At 41.1% G+C, this 24,318-nt stretch overlaps 1 protein-coding gene across 3 annotated transcripts in view; it reads right to left on the minus strand.

Annotated features, from left to right (window-relative positions):
- Positions 1–3,838: 3,838 nt before the first annotated feature.
- The window catches only part of LOC144476230 (LIM domain only protein 3), a 107,054-nt gene continuing 86,574 nt past the window's right edge, over positions 3,839–24,318 (minus strand). For all 3 annotated transcript variants that reach the window (XM_078192915.1, XM_078192916.1, XM_078192914.1), the window contains 3 exons: positions 22,750–23,013; positions 9,129–9,369; positions 3,839–6,211 (listed from right to left, as the gene is read on the minus strand). In XM_078192915.1, coding sequence (XP_078049041.1) covers positions 6,053–6,211; positions 9,129–9,369; positions 22,750–23,013 — 664 coding nt within the window. In that variant the 3' untranslated portion in view covers positions 3,839–6,052. The remainder of the gene's footprint in view (positions 6,212–9,128; positions 9,370–22,749; positions 23,014–24,318) is intronic.

Consider the following 24,318-nt stretch of genomic DNA (forward strand, 5'->3'; position numbering starts at 1 on the left):
GATACCAAAAGGGAAATTGAGAGGAGGCAGAAAGAGACGGCGCGAACGAGGAAGAGAGACGAGTCGGCGTCAGGATAGCCCGAGGGCGAGCTTTTTGCCGAACACATAATGCATAGCGAAGGATGACACCCTTATCTCGGGATCTTTAATTCCGTGAGCCGCCGCAAGGGGGTTGCCGCGTCGTCATTTGTCGGTTGCACCGCGCTGGAATCAGGGACGGCCGGAGTGGGTGGATAAAACCGCCGGCGCTGTTAACATCACCGTTGGGTACAGGGGCTGGAAATTGCCTTGGCTGATTTCATTTCGAGCCAGATTATTTTAAGGGGTTCTGCTTTTCTTTCCCCTACTCGGTCCGCGTTCCTGCCAGCCCCCGACCGGCTCCGCGGCCCCGCGGCCCCGCTTTCTCCGCGACCCCCGCCGCCACGAGGTGATTAATGCGAGCCGGGTCAACAAAGCGGGCGGTTGAACCGAAGCAAACAGCGATTCAGATTCGCGTTACCTTTCAGGCGCCCGTTCGCGTGCTGACCGATTAATTTATGCGCGCGCCCACCGACAGCGATCCCCGCTCGCGCGAAATGGGGGTGGGACCTGCTCGGCACAACGAGCACGCGCCCCGTTAGCCGAGATCCTTGATACCGGGAACGATCAGTCGACAACGATGATATTTGTTACAGCCGCGTGCTTCTACGTTTTACAGTGTCCAGCATTTCGAGAATTTTATTGCTTACAACCTTTGAGCTGGTATCTCGGTAAATTGATATTAACCCGACAATGCGCGCTGATACACGTATATGTATCAAACACATTTTTTTTCTTTGATATTTTATTACACACAGCATAGACAACTGTTTATGCGCTGTTTTTAACAGAAATAAACATGTACATTATAAAAAAAAAGTGATAGCGACATTGAAAATAATTATTTGTTGTTGTTAAGATCTTAGTTGCCGTGGTATTAATAATAGTAGTATTGGAATAGTGTTCTAATTAATTGTCGTTAAGATTTTTGCGACGGACTGTTATTCGTGTCTGCTCCAATTTGAAACTGAAATATTTAGTAATTACTGATTAAGGTAAACTTAATCTTTCTATTATATAGTATACGCATACGCACTCACTATGTGTGAAATAAAATATAAGAAATGAATATATTGTATATACCAATGCGCAGTGATTTATATATGAATAAAAACATAAGTATTAAAAATAATAAAATATTTATTTTATTCTTTCATGCTTAAATAGATGTTTTTTATGCACAATCTTTTTATTTTTTCTAAAAAACAATTGCGCACTGTCGGGTTAAAACTACAGCACACTTCAGTTCCTAGAACGCGAATTCCTGTAGTGCCCGACAAATTTTACGACCACCGCTTCCGCACAACACGGTTTCTTGTATAACGTGTTATTCCAGTGTAATTTGCAGTTCATGTTTACATATTTAAATTCTATGATAAGGTAGTCGGTTACTGTAGAGTAACCAATTGCTGTGTCTGTTTTTTTCGGACATAATTAATTTATTATTTATCTAATGAGATATACTAGATTTTGTAGTCTTTCATTTTATTTCCTAATAGAATTTTTATTTTGATTAAATATCAAGTTAATTTTGCCCGAGAACAAACCAAAGGCACAGCAATTGCTCCCCCCTGGTAACCAACTTCATTGCCCTATAATAAAATTATGATGTGTAAACGTGAACTGCTGATTACACTGGAACGGATCATTAGAACGTAACTTTGGGCGATTACGACAGTGATTAACGGTCATAACATTACGAAAATGTTCCTGTGGTTTTGTTTATCATAGTATAGCTACAAAATAATACATTAGCGCTTAATTATAACAACTACATAATAACGCGTGTTATAATCAAGTGCTTTAGGACCGTAGTGACGTCACATTTTCAAAAATTTTGGCCGATGTTTGAACACATACAGAGCCAAAAATCAATGATTAATATTCACAAAGTAAATATAATTTAATTAATTGAACCCAAGCTATAGAGTCAAAATTTATCATAACGAACGATATTGAAATAATGTTCCGCCAATACTTTCGCATCCGAAACATCCTAATCAAATTAAGTTTATTTGAATGAATTTTAAAGATTGGTCAAAAATTAGTGCCATTCATATGTGACAGACTACGAATCGAGTGAGTCACTGTACGGATAAACTAATTGGAAGAATTAATGGTATTTCTTCGTTCGAGACAGCATTTCCGAGGAAGCTTATTTTGAATATCCGCGGTCTATGAATATTGACGACTGCAGACGGGTTAAGGAGTCTGGCCGATTTTTATGTTAAATATTCAACGATTGATTCGGACAGGTTGTTAAGAAGTAGCAATATCGTATATTTAGATGAAGTAGGATCAGTGAATAATAGACGAACACGCTACATATTTAGTTATACGTTGATAGTAAGTACCAGTTTCAGACCGCTTTAATGAAAAATTGATGTGCCTTTTTACTTATATTTGAGCATTCTCCAACCGCAAATCGATAAAAGTGCCGGCACCACTGAAAATGGAAACTAACATGCATATCGCATTAATTGTTACTTCTAAATGTAATAGGTGAAAAAGTCTGTGTAACGAGACAAATTATCATACGTTTTCTTGGTAACTGCAAATTTCAATAAATATACTGTGAAACATAATGAATTAATTATGTATAGTGTGAAGTAATCAATATGTAAAATTTAACAATTTCAAAAATTCAGTTCAGTATCAAAAACCAATAGTAAATTACTTTTCTTTACACGATTTTTTCACAGATCCTACAGTTCCCAAAAAAATATTTTGTTATTCACAATTAATAACATTGTCTTCGAATATTTGAAGGAAAAGTTCAACAGTATTCAATATTTCATAGACACGTAGGAAATAATTAGGAAATAGATAATAACCCCATGAAAATAGTCATATTAAAATTAATAAAATAGATTATCGCGGTAATAATGCAAAAATAAACCTTACAATTGTTAATACATATTTCTACAGAGAAATTTATCTATTCGCATCAAGTTCTCCATGATCATTTGATGTTCACTTCGTGAATTATAATATATTTAACAAGCCGAGATAAGTCATCGTCAAAGCATGAAAAACCATGTCCGTTTAAAATATTTTTAACTTCTCAATCGTTTCGTCCTCCGTTAATGATTAACTGTACAAATGTACATATCTGTTCGGGCGACGCGTCTCACTGAAAAATTTGTCGCACCGAAATTTCCAGCGAGCGTTTGGAATTGTTTAAATCAGACCGTTCGCCGAGAATTTTCAGGGACAAACGACACAAGGGTGGAATTTGGTGTGCGCGACGAGCGGAGCAAAGCGGAGCGAAGCAGAACGGGATCGCGAGTTTTAAAGAGTTTCAACGTCCTATTATAAAGTCTTCACCGTGCATAATAACATTCAACTCCGTGGGCTGGAAGGCATTAGGGAAATCGTGTTGCCTCCCCCTGGCTGTTTCTCCCTCACCCCTTTCCCTGCCAACCGAGCCCAGCGATATCCCGCCCCTCGTTGGAACGTGCCGGCTCGGTTCTGGATATTTCCCTGTAGCATGCGGACAATACGGCCCCCCACAAATCAGCGGATCTCGCGGCGCGACACGATTTTGCGTCTCGTCGATTCTCCTGCGGCAAACGGCGACCGGGTTCCATCGAATAAGACGCGGGAGGATCTGGCTAATGTCGGGATAAGGTCCATAAATAAAGTAGAAACAGACAAACCTGGCGCGCGACGTACGCCCGTCGTCGTTGGTCTCCTTAGCTGGCTCGGTCCCTGGAAGTGAGAGAGATGATGCGGTTCAAAGGCAGCATGTTTTTGTGTTTATAAGAATGTTATATTTTCTCGGTAGTAATGGGGCGGCCTCTAACGAGGCGATCCGTAAATACGTTATTAGTGCGCTAATAAATGATATTTATATACAGATTGATAAAAAAAGAGGAAAGAGTTCGCATCTCTTCACGTCGTATAGCGACAGTTGTTTCTTTTCTCTCTTTCTGTATCTCACAGCTGGTGCAACGCAGCTTTTTTTTTCTCACTTTTACTCTCGCTTATTCGCACTTACACACGCGCGCACTCTCTCTCACTCTCACTCTCGCTCTCTCGTTCTCCCTGTCGCGCTTTTTCTCTCCGTCTGTCTCCACCTATCTCTCCGTAACGTCTTTGTACTTAATCGATACGATGGTTTCAAATTTTGCTCGCGATCCAGAATAATTTACAACTGACGGGATCGTCCCGCGATCCATGGAAAAGTTCCGTGACCCGCAGCTACGACGGGCGTGAGATCATTTTCGGAGGGCGGAGGAAAGAGAACGCAACTAGTCTCCACGGCCAGGGAAGTTTTCCAGGATCGTCGTGCGCGATTCACGTTTCGTCGATCGACGCGGGCCGGATCTGGCATCAGCGCGCTTCTCGTTCTTCGTTCATCTCAGCCGTGATTTGGTATAGTGTCGCCCTCGTCTCCGTTCGCCTCTTCTTCTTCAGCCTGTTTTTGGCATTAAAGCGTAAAGCCGCGACTAAGCCCCTCTCGTCCGGCAGACGTTTCAACGCGAACAAGTCGGCTGCGCGCCCGACTCGAAGCGTCGAGCGGGAAACGACGCGATCCCGATGATAGGCCGCGATTCGGAAGCGGAATTAATCGGCCGTTCGAGATCAATGGGCTGAGCTGACCTAACGAACTTCTCGCGCACCCTCCTCGATCGGCCGATTCGGTTCGCTCCGAGCAGACTCGTCGAAATCGCCGGCCGTTCCGCGAGTTCGCCGAAGTCCGGATGCCTCGAGTCGCCCGTCTGCCTGCGAGCGAGCATCGAAACTCTTCTATCGTTAATCTTTGGTATCAACCGTCTTGAACAATTGCGCCTCGTTTTCGGCTCGTATACCGCGATTCGGAGACCCTTCAGGATTCGTCGTATTCGCCTAATCGAGAACACTGCGCGCGCTACGGATCGCGTCTCGGATCGTACCGAACGATAGAGCAAACACTCTTAACGATCGCGAAACGCTAATCTGATAGTCGAAGAACAAATAGGACTTAACATTGACTCAACGATTCGCACGTTCGCCACGGTCGTTCAAAAAGCGTCCGGTAATCGATCCCTCGTCATCTCGACGTATCTCTGTTTCGTCTCGATCTCGGATCCTCCTCTATTCGCCCGCTCGATTAGCTACTGCGTCGAATAGCGACGAATCACGAATACCGTTTAAAAATCACCGATTGGTCTGCGTATACTGATAGTCTCTCGGGGTTGCAGAGTCGACGATCTCGGATATTTATTTACAGGGGGACTCTGCTACGTTCGCAAACACGTTCTCTCTCGCTCTTTCTCTCCCTCTCTTTCTCTCTCTCACTCTCGTTCTCTCTTGTGCACATATACGCATCTGATCACTCGCACCGCTCCACGCTAGAAATATATCTTACATGAATCGTCTATCTTATCATTACACGTCGGTATCATATATTACAAGACGCGTTCTGTCTGTACATGCGGAGGTGTAGTATAAGTGTTTGTGTAAGGTGCGTGTGCGTACACGTCTGTCAGTGTGTCTCTCTCTGTGTGTACACGTCCAAATATGATCTTACGGGCCTAATTTAATCAACAAATCCTCCGTTAAATTTGTTCACATTCTTCGCGATCACAGTGATTAATCCCGAGCCTTTCGACAAAGTCTCGTAGAAACGTTCGATGCGACCTGTGGCGTTCAACTTCGCCGAAAGTCGGCTCTCATTTTCTCCTCGGTTTCGCAAGGAATCGCGATCCTCGCGATCCTTCCCTTCTGATTCCATTCTAGTTTACTCGCGATGGGCGAGTTTCTCTCTTTCTCATTCTCCCTCCCCCTCTCCCTCTCTCTCTCTCTCTCTATCTTTTTCTCACACTCACTCTCTCGTACCCTCCGTCTTTGTCTGCCTCGTTTCCTCTCGTTCGCTCGCTACTTTCCGTTCTCCGCTCCATCGTCGTCAACGTCCTTAGCTTCGGTCCGCCGGGCAGCTTTAGTAACCGCTGAGACACCTGAGCTTCTTCAAGGGAGGCGACAGCTCGTTTCAGCTGGTCGACGCCTGCACGGACATCGGCGGAGGTTTCACCGGGCCCAGAGCGGGACCGGACAGCCCGTTGTTGTTCATGTCACCGGGAGCCCTCGGACCGCCCACGCCTATGGCCGTCCCGCCGTTCGCTGTCGGCGTGCTCCCCGACATCTGCCCCTGCAGCCGTTAATTCATCTCTCTTACTACAACTCTTGGAAAAGGGCGGGAACGAAAATGGAAATTACTAGTAACACGTTGGCTGACAATCGGCAAAGATCTTACGTCACGAAAGATAAAAACAAAAGGAAAAGCTTATTGATCTTTAAGCAACTTGATACTTTTACGAAGAATTTCATAGAAAACGGAGTGGATGCTAAAGGGTTTTTCAGTAAGGCAGCTACATCTTTTATTGCGCTTCTACGTAAGTATTTGACATTTCTTTCTATCTTTCTTTTGAGAGTGATGATTTCTTACGTTCCATCACGTGTTTATGAAAGAACATACAGTAATGGACATATACTTACGCAGAGTTAGTGAAATTAAATATTACTAACTGTGCATGTATACATGAAGAAAGTATATAAAATTTAATTGCAATTTTTGGAAGTTGACAACATTTCTCGAATTTGGATCGAATCCTGAAAGTTTTAGGACAGATTTAGAGCAGTTTTAAGGCAACTTTCAAGCAGTTTGGTGTAGTTCTAGAAAAGTTGTAGGAAGTTTTAGGGTAGTTTTAGAAATTACGCCAAAACTACCCTAAAACTACCTTAAAATAGCTCTAAAACTACCTTAAAACTAGCTTAAGGCTCCCCTAAAACTAATCTAAAAATTGTCATAATAATGCTCTAATTCTACCATAAAAGTGCTCAGAAGTGTCCTTATAGTGCCCTAAAACTACCCTAAAACCAGCCTAAGCCTCCCCTAAAACTAATCTAAAAATTGTCATAATAATGCTGTAATTCTACCGTAAAACTACTCTAAATGTGTCCTAAAAATGTCCTAAAGCTGACCTAAGTATATTTTAAATCTGCACAAAGTATATGTCCGCCACTCTATATTTGAACGACCTTTGCAAATGACTGAAAATTGTTATGTAATTTCTCGTCAAGTGGTAAACACTTTGCGACCGTGTCATCCAATGTATGGTTATTGTAACTGTCATGCTCGATATAATAATCGAACTAGTGAAAAGATTAAAAAATTGTTCTGTGGTGAATCATTTCTTATTTTATTTTCTTTTTCTTTGGTTTGTTACCAATGACTTGCAACATTTAGAGGACTTTGAATCAACATTGAACTTAGCTGTGGTGAATATTTTAACAATATCGTACTTTATCATTAAACCTCGAATGATGGACCACTTCAACAGCTGTATCGAAAGCGTTTATAAAAACTCTAATCTTTGTTCAGCAATTTTTTGAAAAATATTTTTGAAGACATTTCTTGCAAACTTGTTAACCGTCTCGTTAATTATTATAATAGCAATTAATTTCTGACCGCTTCAGAAATGGGAACGATATTAAATCTGTATCAAGCTGATATAAATAAGTCATTATTGTAGCATTCTTAATGAAAAACCCTTTACTTCAAGATTCTTCACTGTCAAATTCATCATTATCAAATAATGCATCTTTTTCTATTAATTTTAAGATATTGAAGCTATTATTGCTATTAGTTAATTGCTAGAATTTATTGCATTCGGCAGACTATTATAACAAACCAACGAATTCGGTCACGTATTTGCAGTGACACAATTGCCAACGTGTTGAAATGTACTATACCTATCGAAGACATTGACTGGACCAAAATTTTAAAGGGAACAAAACGATAGTTACAATTACATATTGGTTGCTCTTGACTTCTCTTAATTTTTTTTATCAACGAATCCCGCAACATACTTATTTACAAACACATATTTCCAAGAACTTATTTTACACTAAGGCATTACACGTAACAAATAAGCGAATAAAATTGTTCTAATTCTTCAAAACAATGTTTTATAGTTAAATCACCCTATAGACGTGATTTTGTTGCCTGTCTTTGTGAGTTAACTGAAAACATTGTTAATTCATAGATGATATTGGTTTTGTAACAGCATGTCTTACATTAGTGGCAAATAAATATTTCTAAAGCTCCATATAACCAATGCGAACGTGTGCATACTACATCCATTTATTACGAGAACCATAATGTGAAATAAGACAGTATAATACGCCGGGTTATCCCGCGGCAACCAACATGTTGAGGAAGCTAACGGTAGAAATCAAAGCAGGTAAAACAAGTTCCATAAACACGATACCAAAAATAGATGCATAAGGGAACGAGCGCAACGGACATTCGATAAACTAAATTACATCAAATTAATTCATGCTGATAGAAGCAGAATCTCGCTATGCGATCTAAATTGTGCAAATAAAATGGCTGGAATTACGAACGAACTAAGTGACCTTCCTGACATCTTCGATATATCTTTTAGATCTTCATGCATCTCTGTCTAAACTGTATTTTAAAAGGCTAATAACGCTCGTAAAATACAGAATAATAATAATAATAATAATAATAATAGTAATAGTAATTCATGCTCAACGATCTTTTTACTCGCATTCAAATAGTTTGAAGATTGTCCGTCAATTTTACTACATCAAACTGGAAATTCCAATATCTTTCCCGCTATTGGGTAATCAAAAGGACGTCCAAACTGATTGGTAATTTTCCAGACTGATATCTGGTTGCTATTACAGCCAGCGATCGAGACCATTGGATCGAAGAATGATATTATGCAGACTTGATAGCGTATTCGTTTTGAGCGGAGTCGATGAACTACCGACTCCAATTAGCGTCTTAATCCATCTCGTGAAACTGGTAGGACAACGGTCGACGAAGGCACGGTAGCGTCAAAGAACGCGCGCGTTTTGCATCACAAACATGGGGGATAATCGGTGATAGAAAGGATGACGGGGCAGAGGTCTCGGTATAGTACAATTAAAACGCGAGGCGCTCCTGCCATCGACGACAACGACAACGACAAAAGCACGGCCGATTTCATGCAGGCGCCGCGTGAAACGCTTCAAACGTTCTGCCTCTCTTAACTTACGTTCGACGCGTGATTATGTTGACCCACCGACTGGCCAAGTCCCTGATGAGGTTGCTGTGGATTGTGACCAGGATGCATGTTCTGGCCTGGCGGCGTCGGCGTTGGGGGCAGTTGCCTTTTGATGTACGCCAGCGAAGCGGGTGTTTGTACTGACATATTGGCGAACGCCAGCATCTCCTCGTAATCGTACTCGCAGAGAATTTTGTTCTCGTTCAGGTAGAATCGATCGCCTACGCAAAACCTGCAAACAGAAACAGCCAGTGTCGCAGAGCTTTGTTGATCGCCCGGACCCGCGGACAGCCGAGCGCGATCTGATCATTAACCGGCAGCCCGCGCGCGCGCTGCCGGCAGACGGCGCGGAGTGCGGCAAGACAGAGTTTCGCACGACAAAAGTGTTTAATCCTAATAGCCTCGTATAACGATGTTAGATCTCGTCAAATTATCATGTGCTTATGGACACGTATATGTTGTATGGTAAGTAAGGAAATGTCAATAATTTTGTAGGTGATATTCAATTATTCTCAACTTGGCATTAGCATATCTCAGAAACGGTACGGAAAGTATCCTGACACTGAAATTATTTCTAATTTGTTGTTTGTTATATTATGCGAAACTAAAAAATTCTTGTGTTTTGGATTACGAATTATATATTACAAGTAGAATGAGACAACGAATTTCTTATCTACGGTTTTAAAATGTCAAGGTAGCGAGCAACCAGTTGTACAGTCCGAATTTATCAAATCTTTGAGTCGACAGTACTAACATTTTTAGTCTCCTGAAGATAAACTCATGGCCGATTTATTCATATTTAAATTATTAAAAAATTTATCTATTGAATTTAATATTACTACGTAAGATAATAAATTAGGTAGCGTACTGGTAGAGTGGTAATAAATAGCACAATAAAATATAGAATGTCTTATTAAGTAGCAATTTCAAGGTTTAAAATTAGATGTTTAATAACTTCTCATGTAGTTTGAAGTTTTATTCAACTATCAAACATAGAAATGAATATTGATCTCAAATACAATAATTTATTTCATTTGTATTTTCAACGCTGATTTGACTACTCGGTCATATAAATTATATTCTCTAATATCAATATTAATATAAAAAATGTTATTAAAACATTGCAATAAACAACATTTTTTTTAATTTTTCAAAGCGAAACTCAAATTGTTCCCCAATTCAATCGCGATTTTTCAACCGGACTCTCGTTCACCTTGTTTACTCAAATACAATTTAAAATATAACAAATCGATTCATCTTTCGAAAAAAAAAAAATATTTCACACATCCACTTCCCACTCTCGTTCCTCCGAGGAGCGATTAAAAAGTTATCCCCCGAAACTGGCGCACGAATTAAAAGTAAACCGAAAAGGAACACGCGAACAATTCTTCCGGCAAAGCGAACCGACGACGAGCGGACCTGTCAAGGGGTGGGTGGGTGGGGCTCGTCGATAATAGGTTGATTGTCGCGACGAACGAAATAGAAAAAAAAAAGCACCGAAGGGAAAACACTGCAGGTATAATGGCAGGGGGCGGGGTAGAGGGGGGAGGGCAGAGGGGGGCAGAGGGGCCGCGGATAACGAGCGTATCGCAACGTGTCGGACAAATAATTATTATCGGGCTTCTGTCCGCGAGTGGTCTCACATCCGCTTTGATCCCGGTAGGAAATGCGAGAGCGAAATACGAGAGCGCCAGAGTCTGGTTCGAGGTAGATACTCTCATAATCGTACAGCAAATAGAATTATCGCGTTGCACGCGGCCGTTGCGTTGCCGGCGAGCATAGCTTATACCGGGTTTCGCTCGTTTCCCCCATTATACGCGTCGTCTGCTAAATGACGTTGTACTCTGATCCTCATCCCTCTACTCTTCCAACGCCCCCCTCTCTCTCACTCTCTCTCTCTCTCTCTCATTCACACGCGCGCGCACACACACAACTATTTCTCTCCTCTCTTTCTCTCTCTGAGCCACACTAGCGATTTCTATACTTGTGTGCCCCGATACTCTCCCTCGCGCTATTCACCTGACCATCACCTGCTGATTCCTGGAGACTGTCAACCAACCGAGATCACGCTATGACCGGTCTCCCCCTCTTAAGGTGCTATCCTTGCCAATTGCCGATCAATTAAACCACCACGCAAATCCATTTGCTGTGTCCGACTATTTGCAACCAGTTTCTCCGGCGCCTATTCTCACCGCTCTTTGCTTCCGGTTTTTAACCTCGTAACCGTGGCTAAATTATTCGCGGGCTTGTTTCTCCGCTCGACGCGAATTACGCGCAAACGATATGTGTTCTCTGTATAGTGAGCACATTGGAATGATTGAATTATATTTGATGATTAAATTATCATTTTTCTTAGAGATAATCATATCTTTAAGAAGAGATACATACGCTTTAACCTTAGTAATTTACTTTAATAATTAATGATAAAATCGAGTATGATATGTAAACCAGTTCTTAAATTCTTTTGACATTTTCATTGTTTAAAATTTCATCTACTCAAATCTCTTATAAATGTATAAAACTTGTTGATTGATAGTTAGAATTGCAGTTAATGAACTTCAATTATCTGGGTTAAGTAGAGTATTATTAACGTCTGGATAATATAACAATTACTCAATTACGTTAGTAAAGTCTTTCTTTAGTAATTAGTTCAATAAATCGTTTTGAAAATGGGTGGCTTCAAATCGATCTGGTTACTTCCAAGATGTATTTGGGTCATGAAGAATCCTTATCTTCGAGGACTAGATGATCGAGGTTCTGCAGCAATTGTGATACATATTTTAACACAGCATCTACCGGCGATGATTTCATAATTTTTGAGAATCGACAATTAACTGTTAAGAACCTATTAATGAATATTTAGATGAGAACAACAATTTCAGTCGTACACCAATTAGTCATCCCTAGTAATCTCAACTAATAATTTCGCTTTGAATTGTCATGTAGATCAATAATTTCAAGTTTTCTCTTAGCATAGCAAAACCATGGAAACATCCTCTTAACCTCTTGCCGTACTATTTTCTTCATAATTACAAGGATGAGCACTTTTTCTACTGTAATAATTTCTTAGAAGGGAAAGGAGAAATATTTATTGCGTTTGTCTGCATTTACTTAAATGGTTAAATACCAATGACAAGAGGACAGAACTTTGTTCAAGCTTAAAATAACACGCGGAATAACATTTATACTTAACAAGATATTAAAAGACATCTCTATAACGAGCCAGACTCGTCAAAATACGGCAAGGGGTTAACAAGCTTCTGTATGTATAAAAGTATGTCCAAAACAAACGACTCAAATGCGTTGGGTTTTCGGTTCCCTGTTTTATTTTTGGACAATCTGATTGCTTCTTTCAGAGTGTCGGGAATCGCCATTTTGAAGGGGGTTAACTATGGTCATAGCGTAGGCGGGGGAAAGAGTTTTAGAAACGATCGAGGTTCTGCAAGTCGTTATCGTTGGCCGCGATCAACAGCATTAAAATACACGATGATAACATAATGGTAATTATATCTGGTAGTTTTAACAATAATTGTTATAATAGCTAATAATAATAATAAAATAAAGAAGGATGTTATGGTAACAATTACAACGACGAAATACATAATAGTAACGAAAGAATATGTAAGGAGAATCTTAATTTTAAAAGAAGAATACGGTAACATCCGGTTTCCCTAATTTCGCATTTTTCTCACAAAAGTGTTACTCATTGCACGGATTTATCTACTTTTCTGGAGAGTATTCGAATATTCGTAAAATATTTACTAACGAGCGAAAAGTGAAAACCGATGGAGCAATGTTTGAATAATAATAAGATCAACTGTTGGAGATTTAGCGCAGCAATCCTTGCGAATGCGTACCCCGTGTCCGTCTGGATCGAAACAGATATTCCTATAATTGCGCGGCGAGCGGCATTATCGCGTTGCACGAGCGCACTTGTTCCAGAATTTCTATTATGATCCTGTGAATAATGCCGCGCGGATCTCCGGTCCTTTAATTCCCACGTCCGGTGTAGGTGTCTGTCGCGGCACGATACCGGACCAGTCACACTCCCAGATTTTCCACTTTCGTTTCCATTTTCATTCTATCAAAACTCGCTCAACTAATGTCTATCTTTCGGTAACGCGTCCTCTCTGTACGCTTCGTATAATGAATAACACACGTTAATATACGAAGCGTCGTGCACGCGAACGTAATAACTATCATGAACGAGCGATTCCATCAACAAGCCGCGCCGAAAAGTTCAGCTGTGTGGTATTTTATTACGGTACAACAATAAACTCCCGACAACGTATTGTCAAGCGGTAGGATTGTTCGGGAAACACCTGACAAATAAACGAAAGTTTTTTACCGCTCTTTTTATAGTCCGGAGTTTCCACTTAGTAATCTCGATCCTTTTTTGTAGCTTCGAGGATTTCATAGGATGCGATGAAGGGAAAACGTATCACCGAACACGCTGAGGAGGATACGGAAGCTCCGCGTTCCTGAAAACGTTAGCATGCTACGGCAGAACCTCGATCATTCGAGCTAAGAAGAATGACGCGAATTTGAGATCAATAGGGCGGCTACTTAGTCACGATGCCAGACGGCTAATCATTGATTAACTTTAACGATTACGCTGCCGGCACACTAAATTAACAAAGAATACTCTTAACACTTTTACTAAATATAGAAGTAAAATTCTACCCATCTACCATTAATATTTAAACGTTGAAGTAAAGGTTGCCATATAATAAATATAAATTTTCTATAATTTTTCTATAATCAATGTAATTGTGCAATGAATCGTAGTGCAAGGGATTAAACCGTACCAACGTGACACTGTGGCGCTTCTACAAATGGTTGTAGCACGGTACAAAATAATTTTTAATTTATTAGTATCTAATATAATATAACACGGTAATTTGGGATTGCATATCTTCTTTGTTTACGTCGAAAGGTAAATATTGCATTAATCACAAGACTCACTGTTATGTACATAAAATGCATTAAATTAATGCAACGTAGTGAGTAACCAGCTGTGCAGGCTAAATTTAGCAAAATATCGAATAATATTTTTAAAGTCTCTTAAATATAAACTCGTGACAGATCTATTCATATTTAAAATATTAAAGAATTTATCTATTAAATTACAACGTAAGAGAATGATTTAGGTAGCTTACAAGTAGAATGATACTTGTACGCTACCTAAACGTAATAAGTTACGTATGTAATAAATTATAGGATGTCTTTCTCAGAAACAATTTCAAGGTATAGGAGCATACTGTTTCAGAACATGTTTAAAAAATATTATTATCCGCAAGCGTTCAGGTTTAGTATCATATCGGGCATTTCTAGCTACTGTGATGACATACGCGAGAGATAAAAAGAAATCGGCTCGCATGACGTGCAGCAGAATTTTTTGCCACCGGTCTCGCCATGGAGGCTAAATCCACTTTGCTCGACGCGACGAACGAAACGAGACACCACTTAAGTCCAGTTAAAACAATCCAACCAGCCCGGAGAAGGAACGGAGGCCGCGTTGCCGGTGCGACTGGCTAAAACCTATCTCCGTATCGCGTTTTCTGATTGATTATGGGAAAAATTGCGTCAGCCTTAGGGTGGCGTGTTTCCGCCGTAACTCGTCGGTCGCTGGAGTAGCTACGATGTTCCTTCGGCCGCGTCTTGTACTCCCAATTAGATTGCAGGAGGCTGTGTGTACGCGCGTTCCCACAACAACGTCGAGGCTGAAATATTAACTGACCGCGCGGCGGCGTCCGAAGACGGAAAGAGAGAGGAGCGGAGATCTCGCTCGGACGGTGGACTGCGTCGGTTCGCACGGAAAATTTCAATCTAGAAAGAGACAGGGGGGAGGGAGGGAAGCGGGGGAGGAGTGGTCCATGGACTCGGATAACTCGGTTGAATCTTTAACAAGGATCAACCGGCTTTGCGAAACCCGGAAGGACTCGCGCGGACGTAACGGAATCCGAGGAAAAATCGCACGGCGCCGTGTCCCGTGGAAAACGGACACCGGAGCTGCACCGGCTCCGAATAAATAAATAAAGTAACCGGTGCCAATGCATGACCCCATTAGAGTCACTTTACAGGACATGTTCGGCGCCGGTGCAGTTGTAACGTTCTCAGAGTAATGCCTTCCCCCCCTGCGCCCGGGACCAGCGCCACCTAAAACATTCACCGGTCCTCTGTGAATCCTTTCTTTGAAGGGACACGGGTTTCTTGTATAAAATTTGCATACGCAGCCGCCGCTACGACCAGACCAGAACCGTGCTCTCGCGACCATGCCTCGGCGAACGTCAGCCGCGCGACGTCCCCGCTTTAATTTCCTTTGGAAGTATCACGCGACGAATTTTCTCGATTGCCGCCCGTAAAAAAGTGAATTAAAAAGGATATCCGAGGCGGGAAGTGCTCGCTGCGCGAATTAGCGAGCTACATGCTGAAATGCCGCTAGAAATTTCTGACTTTAGCGGAAAATGCTCGTGAAGAAATTTGCGCTCGTAGGATTCATTTATACAGGAAAACGTGTTTCCATGGCACGTTTGAGTATACTCGATTCAACTGTTTATCACGATTACTGGCACTCGGGGCATTCGATGCAAAAACACGTTAACTCGAATCAAGTTGTTTTTGCGGATCCTTCATAATTATATTCCTCGATCTTGTACGCGCGAGTACTGTCCCTTGTTGGCAAAATGGCATAATATCTGTCGAGATGCAAGAGGGTGTCCCACTCGATCCACCTCAGCTGCACGCTTGCAGTCCCCATTTGTCATATAACTCACGAAACCTACTTCTATTGGTAAATAAGAAGACCAATAAACTAATCGACGCCAGGAGCAAGGAGGATCGATTGGCCGCTGCATTTAATCACGTCTCTTGTTTGGCGCGTAACTTAGCCAATAATAATCGAAAGTCCGGGATGAAAATAAAATAGAAGGAGATAGGAAGAGGCCGCGGTGGAGCGAGATGGTGACGGGAATCAAGAGGCGTTGTTTGTTTAGAATCGGCCAGGCCGAGTCCCTCGTTTCCTATAAATTGAGGCTAATAGGAAGTGCCAATAAGGCATTCCTGCCAATAAGGAAGACGCGTTTAGCCTACTTTTGTGAGGGCGTTACCATGGGTGGGTTGGTGAGAATCGGTCCTACACTTTTCTCCGTGTCATTTTTCCAGCAAGGGACAATATGTGATATTCGAGGATATGCACTCACGATTCGCTCGTCAATTGTCAATGTTTGCTGAACTGTCTTGCGTCAGTCGCATCAATATCGTATTTGTCTCACGTTTATCGGGACAGATAAAGCGTGCTACTGTAATCATATTGTTAAAGTATTTTTTCATTATTTCGTGTGCGCATCGTTTGTGCAATTGATTCGTTATGTGGAACTGTTATTGTACCCAAAGATTGCATTTCAATGCTACTGTACTCTCAAGTTATAAAAATATTTTTATTATGTTAAAAAACTTCATTCGTTTTAAATTAAATAAATAAATTAGCATTTCATTTGTCTTTCCTCGCTTTCTGTTGACATACTCCTTTTCGAGTAAAATACTGTATTATGTGTGTTCCAGTTAAAATTATTCTAAAACTACAATAATTTTATCCATAAAAATATTAAACTCTTTCGAAACTATTATTTAAAAGGAAATATTCTTCCGATAAGTAAAGAGTTAAGAATTGAGGAAATGTAACATATTTTCTAAATCAATATTGTGCAATAAACTCGTCTCAAACTTAAATTAATCTAAAATGTTCATAGTTCTATGTTTCGTGTTATTCAATTTTCAATGATTGAACTGTTTAGAAAAGAGGCTCTACGGTTTTCTTTTCGAGGATAATTTGGAGAGCAATAAATACATAATTATTTATCTCAATATTTTAATCATCTTAGTCCTAGTCTACTAATTCTTTTAATAATTTTAATTTTTCATGTCGCGTAACAAAGGAATTCCGCGTTGAATTCATCAAATAAATATATAACATAAATATATAAATAAATAAATAAATATTACTAATCCAAATAACTCGTTGAAATCAGTTGTTAACGCCATTGAACAATTGCTTCAGAAATTCTCAAATGCTAATCATCAATTTTGAACATTATAAAGTATATAAAGTATAAACTGAAATGGAAAGGTGCCAAAGTTGCATAACGAAAAGAGTCCAGAAATAATAATCAAAATAGAATTGACTAAAAACGATAATAAATTCAGGTGTCCCTAATTGCCGGAAAGCGTTTAAATGTTTGCGTTTCTCGAATTTGTATATTGTACGGGAACTCGTACATACTGTCGAGCTGGCGACATTACGTCGGCGGACTCCAATTTGTAGTCGGCGTGGGCATTAACTGGGCGGTCGTTAAATTTGACCGGACGTCTTCTCGAGAGGATCGAAGAAACGTCGAGGGGACGCGAATTCTGGCGTCGTCGTTTGTGTTGGTGAGTCGTGGGGGCGTCGGTGCACACGACGCCCTATCGCGTGTGTTGGTAGGCGCGAGCAGAGGGGCGGGAGGGAGGGAGAGAGAGAGAGAGAGAGAGAGAGAGAGAGAGAGAGAGATATCTAATTGGATCGGTAAATCATCCTCTAACCAGGAGGGTGGTAGGCTAGGCACCGCCACCAGCAACCCTTTATTCTGTGTTATTACAGTCTAAAGTTACCCCGTGTAATTGTTGCTGTTTAATTGCAAACTCTAAGTCGTCGCGTTACACGTCGCGGCGCCCCGCGTATAATTGCCCTCCTCGAATTCGCTCGCTCGTTTTTTACAGGCGAAATAATTGGAAACGATCCCCGAGCTCAACGTGTCTAAATCTGCCGAATGAGGGTCGGGCCCCAAATCCCTCACCCCTAATGGACAGTGTCCCTTTTATAGATTCGCGGCAGCCGGTCGAAAATGCATATTGAACGCGGGTTTAATCACGCGTGTAGGCGGCTATTGCAATTCAAAGACGGGCTATAATTATTAAATGCTCGGCCGTTAAGATAGGAATTTTGAAAAGCGAACGATGTTTTTCGAAAAACATTGGTAATATTTTCTTGGGTCGACTAGACTGTATATTATAAATTTAAGTAATATTTCTATATTCTAATTCACCATTTGCAGTAACTTTATCTTCATAGTAATGATTAAATAATTTTCTATTGGAACAATAATTTCTCGGCGGAGAAATAAAAAAATTGACATTTATAGCGAGTCTATATTTACTTCGATGCTTAACAATTAATGACAAAAGAACAGACTTTTATTTCAATTTTAAAGAACTGTATAACATTCATACTTAATGTGTTAATATTAGAAATCATCATCACGAGACAGACTTGCCGAAGTACACTAAAGGGTTAAATAACTTATGTGATGATGTTAACCAGGTAAAATGAATTTAATGTTGCTAACGTGCAGACATTTATCCACAATGGCTTAACAGCCGAAAGTAACCGAAACAATTTATAAACTAAACAAACAGAAATAATTTTTATCGGAAACTAGTATTACTGCTAACGGGTTCTTCTATGAAACAACGTGTCCGACCATTACCCGATATTTCTACTGGCACGAAAAATTTGCCCATTTACATTGTCGGAAGGAATGCTGCATAAACGCGGATAATTTCAGGAATTGAGACGTTGAGCCCAAGGCAGACAAATCACATAGGGTTGTTACAAACGCTTCCATAAATAGGAACGATCAGCAATGGCCAGACGCATTAGCCAAATCCTATTCAGTTTCACGCGTGCGTCACGCAAGTTTGAAAGGATTTCCTTGAGCGGCGGAGCGTCACGGGAACAACCGTGCTTCATATTTCCATTCTTTATTCCATTACTCGTCCCAAGGAGGCGGGCAAAGGTTTCATAGATTCATGGGCCACTAGGCACAACGGAAGGCGGGGGTGGGAAGGGTGGTGGAACTAATATAAAACTCGGACGGCAATTTTCGAACGGGAAACGGACCAATTGGTATTCCAGATAGTACTTGGTGGTTTCATTAAGCTACGAAATGGTCAAAGTCGCGGGCACCGCAATAGAAATCAGGTCGAACGAGTCACCGTGAAACTCGAACAACGCGCCCCGTTTGCCGGTAATCGTTCCCCGAGCGAGGCAATTGTCGGAGCCGTTGGGCCCGGTTCCGAGCGAAAAAGTCTTTTCACTGTGACCACCGCAAGAATATCCTCGCGCTTCTCTATAGGGGTGAATTACGAGACAAAAGCGGGTCCCGTTGATTCCGTGAAAGTCAGTTGTGACGTCGAACGCGACGATGCCTTGGGCATGCCTGCGCACAGAGAAAAAGAGAAAAAGAGAGAGAGAGAGAGAGAGAGAGTGATAGAGCTGAGCCGCTGCCCGCCGCTCGCCGGTCCCCATTGTCGAAGATAGACAATGCCACGCGATAAAAACGTAAAATTGATGCTCTTTTGTTCGCATTGTTTGAGAAGCTGTACAACGTTTGTCGCACGCCTGGACGAGCCACTGTTATTGGCTCCAAACTACATTCTCCTGTTCCGTTTCGTTCCTTCCCGCCGCCCCCGCGATCTCGCCCGTCACTTCGTCGCTCTTTCTCTCTCTCTCCCTCCCTCTCTCTCTCTCGCTCGCGCGCGCTCTCTCTTTCGCGCCCCTTACCCCTTACCCGTGCCGTTGCCAACCCGCTTTTACTCGCCGGCAACCCTCGAAACCTTTCGTTTCGTCAATAAGCCCGGTATTGTGTTCCGCCGCGGTTCCATAGTTCCGGCGTTTTACATTGACCGCTTCCGAACAGTCTCTTCCATTTTCAACACCGTCTATCTTCTCGGTTTCTTGTCGTCGAACCCTCTCTATCAGGCTCCGATATCCGCTTTCCACAGATTTTGGGGTTCCCGTGCGGCGAACTCGATAGCAGTCCACCAGCCGCGCAAAAGACATCGCGTACAAGATTTTTCTGCGGCTAGTCGAACCTCCAAGTGGAACATTGCAAGTGGCCAGGGTCGCGGAATACGGTTCGAGCCTCGTTACCGGTTGCAATAAAATTTCGGATCCCGGCAAATTACTCGGAGGTGTCCGATGTAATTTACGCGCCAGATGGCAGGCCCCGAACCAGAGAATTGCCTCGAGCGAAATTGCGGAACTTTAATAAAACATAAAAACCGAGAAGTCGCCGGGGGAAGAGGAAACATTCGTAAGAGTGCCCGTGAAAAGGAAACCTTACGGATTATGGTGCCGATGGAAGTTGAGAATTATACGCAAGTCTGTCCACTCGGTCGCTACACGGACCATAATCGTTACACGTTATTAAGAAATAGTTTATGTTCGATTCGATGAAATGATTCGGTTTCACGGTTCTGGAAACTCGCGTTGGTGGAGTCCAATCGTTTAACCCGTATCGAACGTATGCCGTGTCCCACGTGACGCGAATTAGGCCTGAATATCGGACCTCCAATAAGAGATAAAAAGTATTGTTAAACTAACGTTAAACTACATGCTTATTATGTACTAGAAAATGTTTCAAACGAAATCTTAATGGTTCTAGGAGGAACGTTATTTGATATTAATAAGATTTTTTTAAGTGAACGAATATATTTTTTATTATACTAGTCGATTCAGCTCACAATTATATAGATATAGTTTTTCCTAATTCAAGTGTCTCTTAATTTATTTCAAAAACGTACCTCCCAAACAAACTTTGACCGCCGAATAACAAAATCCTATCCAGTCAGTTATTTATAGATAACTAAAGCACAATATTACTGTAACGTCCAGTTTCATTAATCCTGTAACAAAATATTCACAAAACTGGCCAACGGTATTTGTCAGAAATATTTGCGAAAATTAAATCAAAAATTAAACCACAATTCACATAAATCGGGTATTCTAAAATATTGCACGTTCTTCGAAAAACGAAGCACGAGCAGGTGTACAGGCCGTCCGTTCTAAAATTTCGATTTTCGAGAGGGCTGCGAGGTGAAAAGCATCCGCGTCTTTTATTCAGACAAGCAAATTCGCGTCCCTGCCGGCGTTGTTTACCGGATTTCCTTCGCGGCGCAGTGTCCACATAAAAATCAATATTAGATAACAGGACAGTCCCGCGATTCAATTCACGAGACACGGGAGCGGGGTCGTGAGAATTTTAGAGTCGTAGCCGGAATTCGCGAGGTTCCCGGGCATTCGGCATTTAGGGACCGTCTCGCTCGCCGGCGTGGCGCAATATGATACAAAAATGTCAGCAGTATCTAGATAATTACATAACTGGTCTCGGGGGTTGCTGGAAAGAGGTAACAGCGAGGGGAGGCGGTGGGCGGAGGAACGTGGCGCAGGAATAACGCGACGAGAAGTTCGTCTCCTGCGTGGAATGGCGCCGCGGAGGGTGGCGGGGGTGTCTCCGCGACAGATAGAGCACAGGGTGATTTCCCAGCTGACCTGTAAAGCAACTCCCGAGTGGACTGTGTCTCGCAAACCGGTAGTCGCTTCTTTCCTTTTGCCCCCCCCCCCCCCCCCCCCCCCCCCCCCAATATGTCTCCGTACCCTTTTCCCTCCACGGGTCTCCTTCGTCCATCCTATTGTCTTTATTCCGCGAGCCCTCCCCCCCAATTCGCGATCCTTCTCCTTCGCCGACATAGTCGTTAACCGTGTTGCACGAAAAAAAAAAAAATGGTGAACGAACGCAATCGCGGAGTACAGCACGGGAAAAAAACTGATACACTAACGAATGGTGTTCAACATTAAATTGACCGACGTAGGGATGGTCCAATTAGCGCACGGTCGACGGAAGAGATACGCGAATATAATGGCCACCGGTATTCAATGCAAGGTATCAAGCTGTTCGCGTTCGCTAGAAATGATTGGCGCTGTGAGTCAATTGACGTCGATTCGATCGTAGATGGTTTTCGTTAGTTGCAGACTCGCATCAATGTTTAGGGAAAATTCAGATTGCTGCGTGATACGAGAACTAATATCCTCGATAATGGAGGATGGCCTGCGAGCCATACAGCGAGATGAAAACAGGCGATTCTACGCGATATAGTTAGCTTGTTCATTTCGGGCAACATTTTCCAGGAAGACAAGTCTGACAATTATTCGAATTCGCGTGCCTGTTGAATGCTGAGGCCTCTGGCCATGACTGATTGGTTCTAATTATGAATTTTATTGCACGTGGACCTGATCAAAATTAATTGCTGAAGCGAATACAGCGATATATTCATATGAAAATGGAATCTCTTTTTTTATACCGTAAAACTATAAAACTTTACAGCAACATAATAATTCTCATTGCAATTTGACTTTGTACAGCAACGTCACTATTTTTGCAAAATTTATTCCGAATCGCTGGTAGGTATATCAGAAATATCTTCCATGCATTAAGAGATAGGAAATCGTTACAAAGAAAAACTTCTACTTTGAAATGTGTAACATATCGATGAAAATAATTTGCCAATTTTTTCTGAGATGTTTGAACTCGTAGCATTCGTAATATAAATACAGAAATACCTCAGAATAAAATAAACGATCGATTACGAAAGCAGACGCTTAAAACTATAAACGTAATTCCAGGTTTATTGTTGTACAGTAAAAAAAAATTGAAAATTCCAAATACTTATAAGAATTATATTTCTCGAATTGAATTGTTGGTTTTGTATGGTTTACAGGGTGGATCGAACTTACCGATAACTGCACTGTTGACAGGCAAAGCAGTCGAGGTGATAGACGTTCGCCCTGGCCTTCATAACCAGTTCGTACGGTGGTATCTGCTGTTTGCAGGCCGAGCAGTATCCCCTGTTTCCGAACAGCCTGAAGTAGTCCCTTTTGCAGAGAATATGGTTGGCCTTGGTGAACAAGGTAGAGCCGACTTCTCCTAACCTACAGTCGCAGCAGTCGCACTTCAGACAATCTTCATGCCAGTAGAGGTCCAGGGCCTTGAGGTAAAACCTGAAGAACCGACCATAGTTTTCCTCTTTACCGACCAGTAGTCCAGCATCCACGCGACTTAATCTACGCGTACTATCGCGATTCGGGGGCCAGAACTGACCTTTGACCTACCCTCTCAGCTTCCGATCACTCTATGGCAGGATTCACGATCGATTTCAATCGCAACGCGACGAGCGATAGTTAACGAATGCCGAATATAAAAGATGACCACAATATCAAGATCATTTAACACTCTGAATTAACTCTATTTTATTTAAAAAATTCTAATAACATTCAGTTAGTTAATATATTTCAATAAAAATGATTTCAAATCCCAATTAAAAAGAGAGAATTTAGAAAATTAGAAAAGTAGAAAATAAAATGATCAACAGATCTTTGAATTAAGATATTAGCAAATACGTAACTTGTTATTTGACTACCAAGTTCCTGCCAAATAATTTAAGTTTCATATGGTTTATTAAAACTTGTACAAAAGCTAACGTGTTTAATAAGTAAATAAAATTATGAATAATACTAAGCGTATTCAGTTACGTCTTTGTTTAAAGCTCTCCACTATTTGTGTTCTAAAAATAATATTCAATGTTCGAGTTGGCAGATTTATGTTGAATTGTTTTATAATTTCTTTTAACCTCCGAAAGTCATCAAGTATTTATTTTGTCTATTTATTTATTATACAATAATATAGATAAAGTAGTGGAGCCAGTTACTGTGTCTTTTCTTTATGTTTAACATTATTGGCATCATATATTTAAATTCAATTAATTTTTTTGTTGAAATCAAAACTGTAAAAGACGATAGTTCTGAAAATATCATGAAAATTATTATAATATTTTGATACTGGATGTGCGAAATTGTCTGTAAAGCTTATGCAAAAGCTTAAGAAAATGATCAACGAATGAAGGTCAATATACTATTAATTAGGGGGTGGATCTATACAACTTCAAATCTCAAATTATCTCTGTCATCCCTAATGTGAACTTTTAAATGACTCATTATTATATTAAATTTTTGTATAGAATGTAAAATTAATGAGAGTATGTTAAATATTTTATATTCCATTTTTGTATGTGAGATGAGTGTTGCTAATTACAGATAAGTACTAATGGAAAATAATTCAAAATGTGTTAATGATAGAGGATGATAAAAATGGGTTATAGTTCACGGTGTAATTGAAGTTCTATTATTCGTAGTCAAAGACAATTATTACACTTTTATTAAGCACATTTATTAAGTCTGAGTATTAAGAGATTTAGCACAGTAATTAATGCACAGTATTCCGGGAGGGAATACCGAAACTGATTTCTG

Source organism: Augochlora pura, chromosome 10, assembly GCF_028453695.1.
Source record: "Augochlora pura isolate Apur16 chromosome 10, APUR_v2.2.1, whole genome shotgun sequence".
NCBI lineage: Eukaryota > Metazoa > Arthropoda > Insecta > Hymenoptera > Halictidae > Augochlora > Augochlora pura.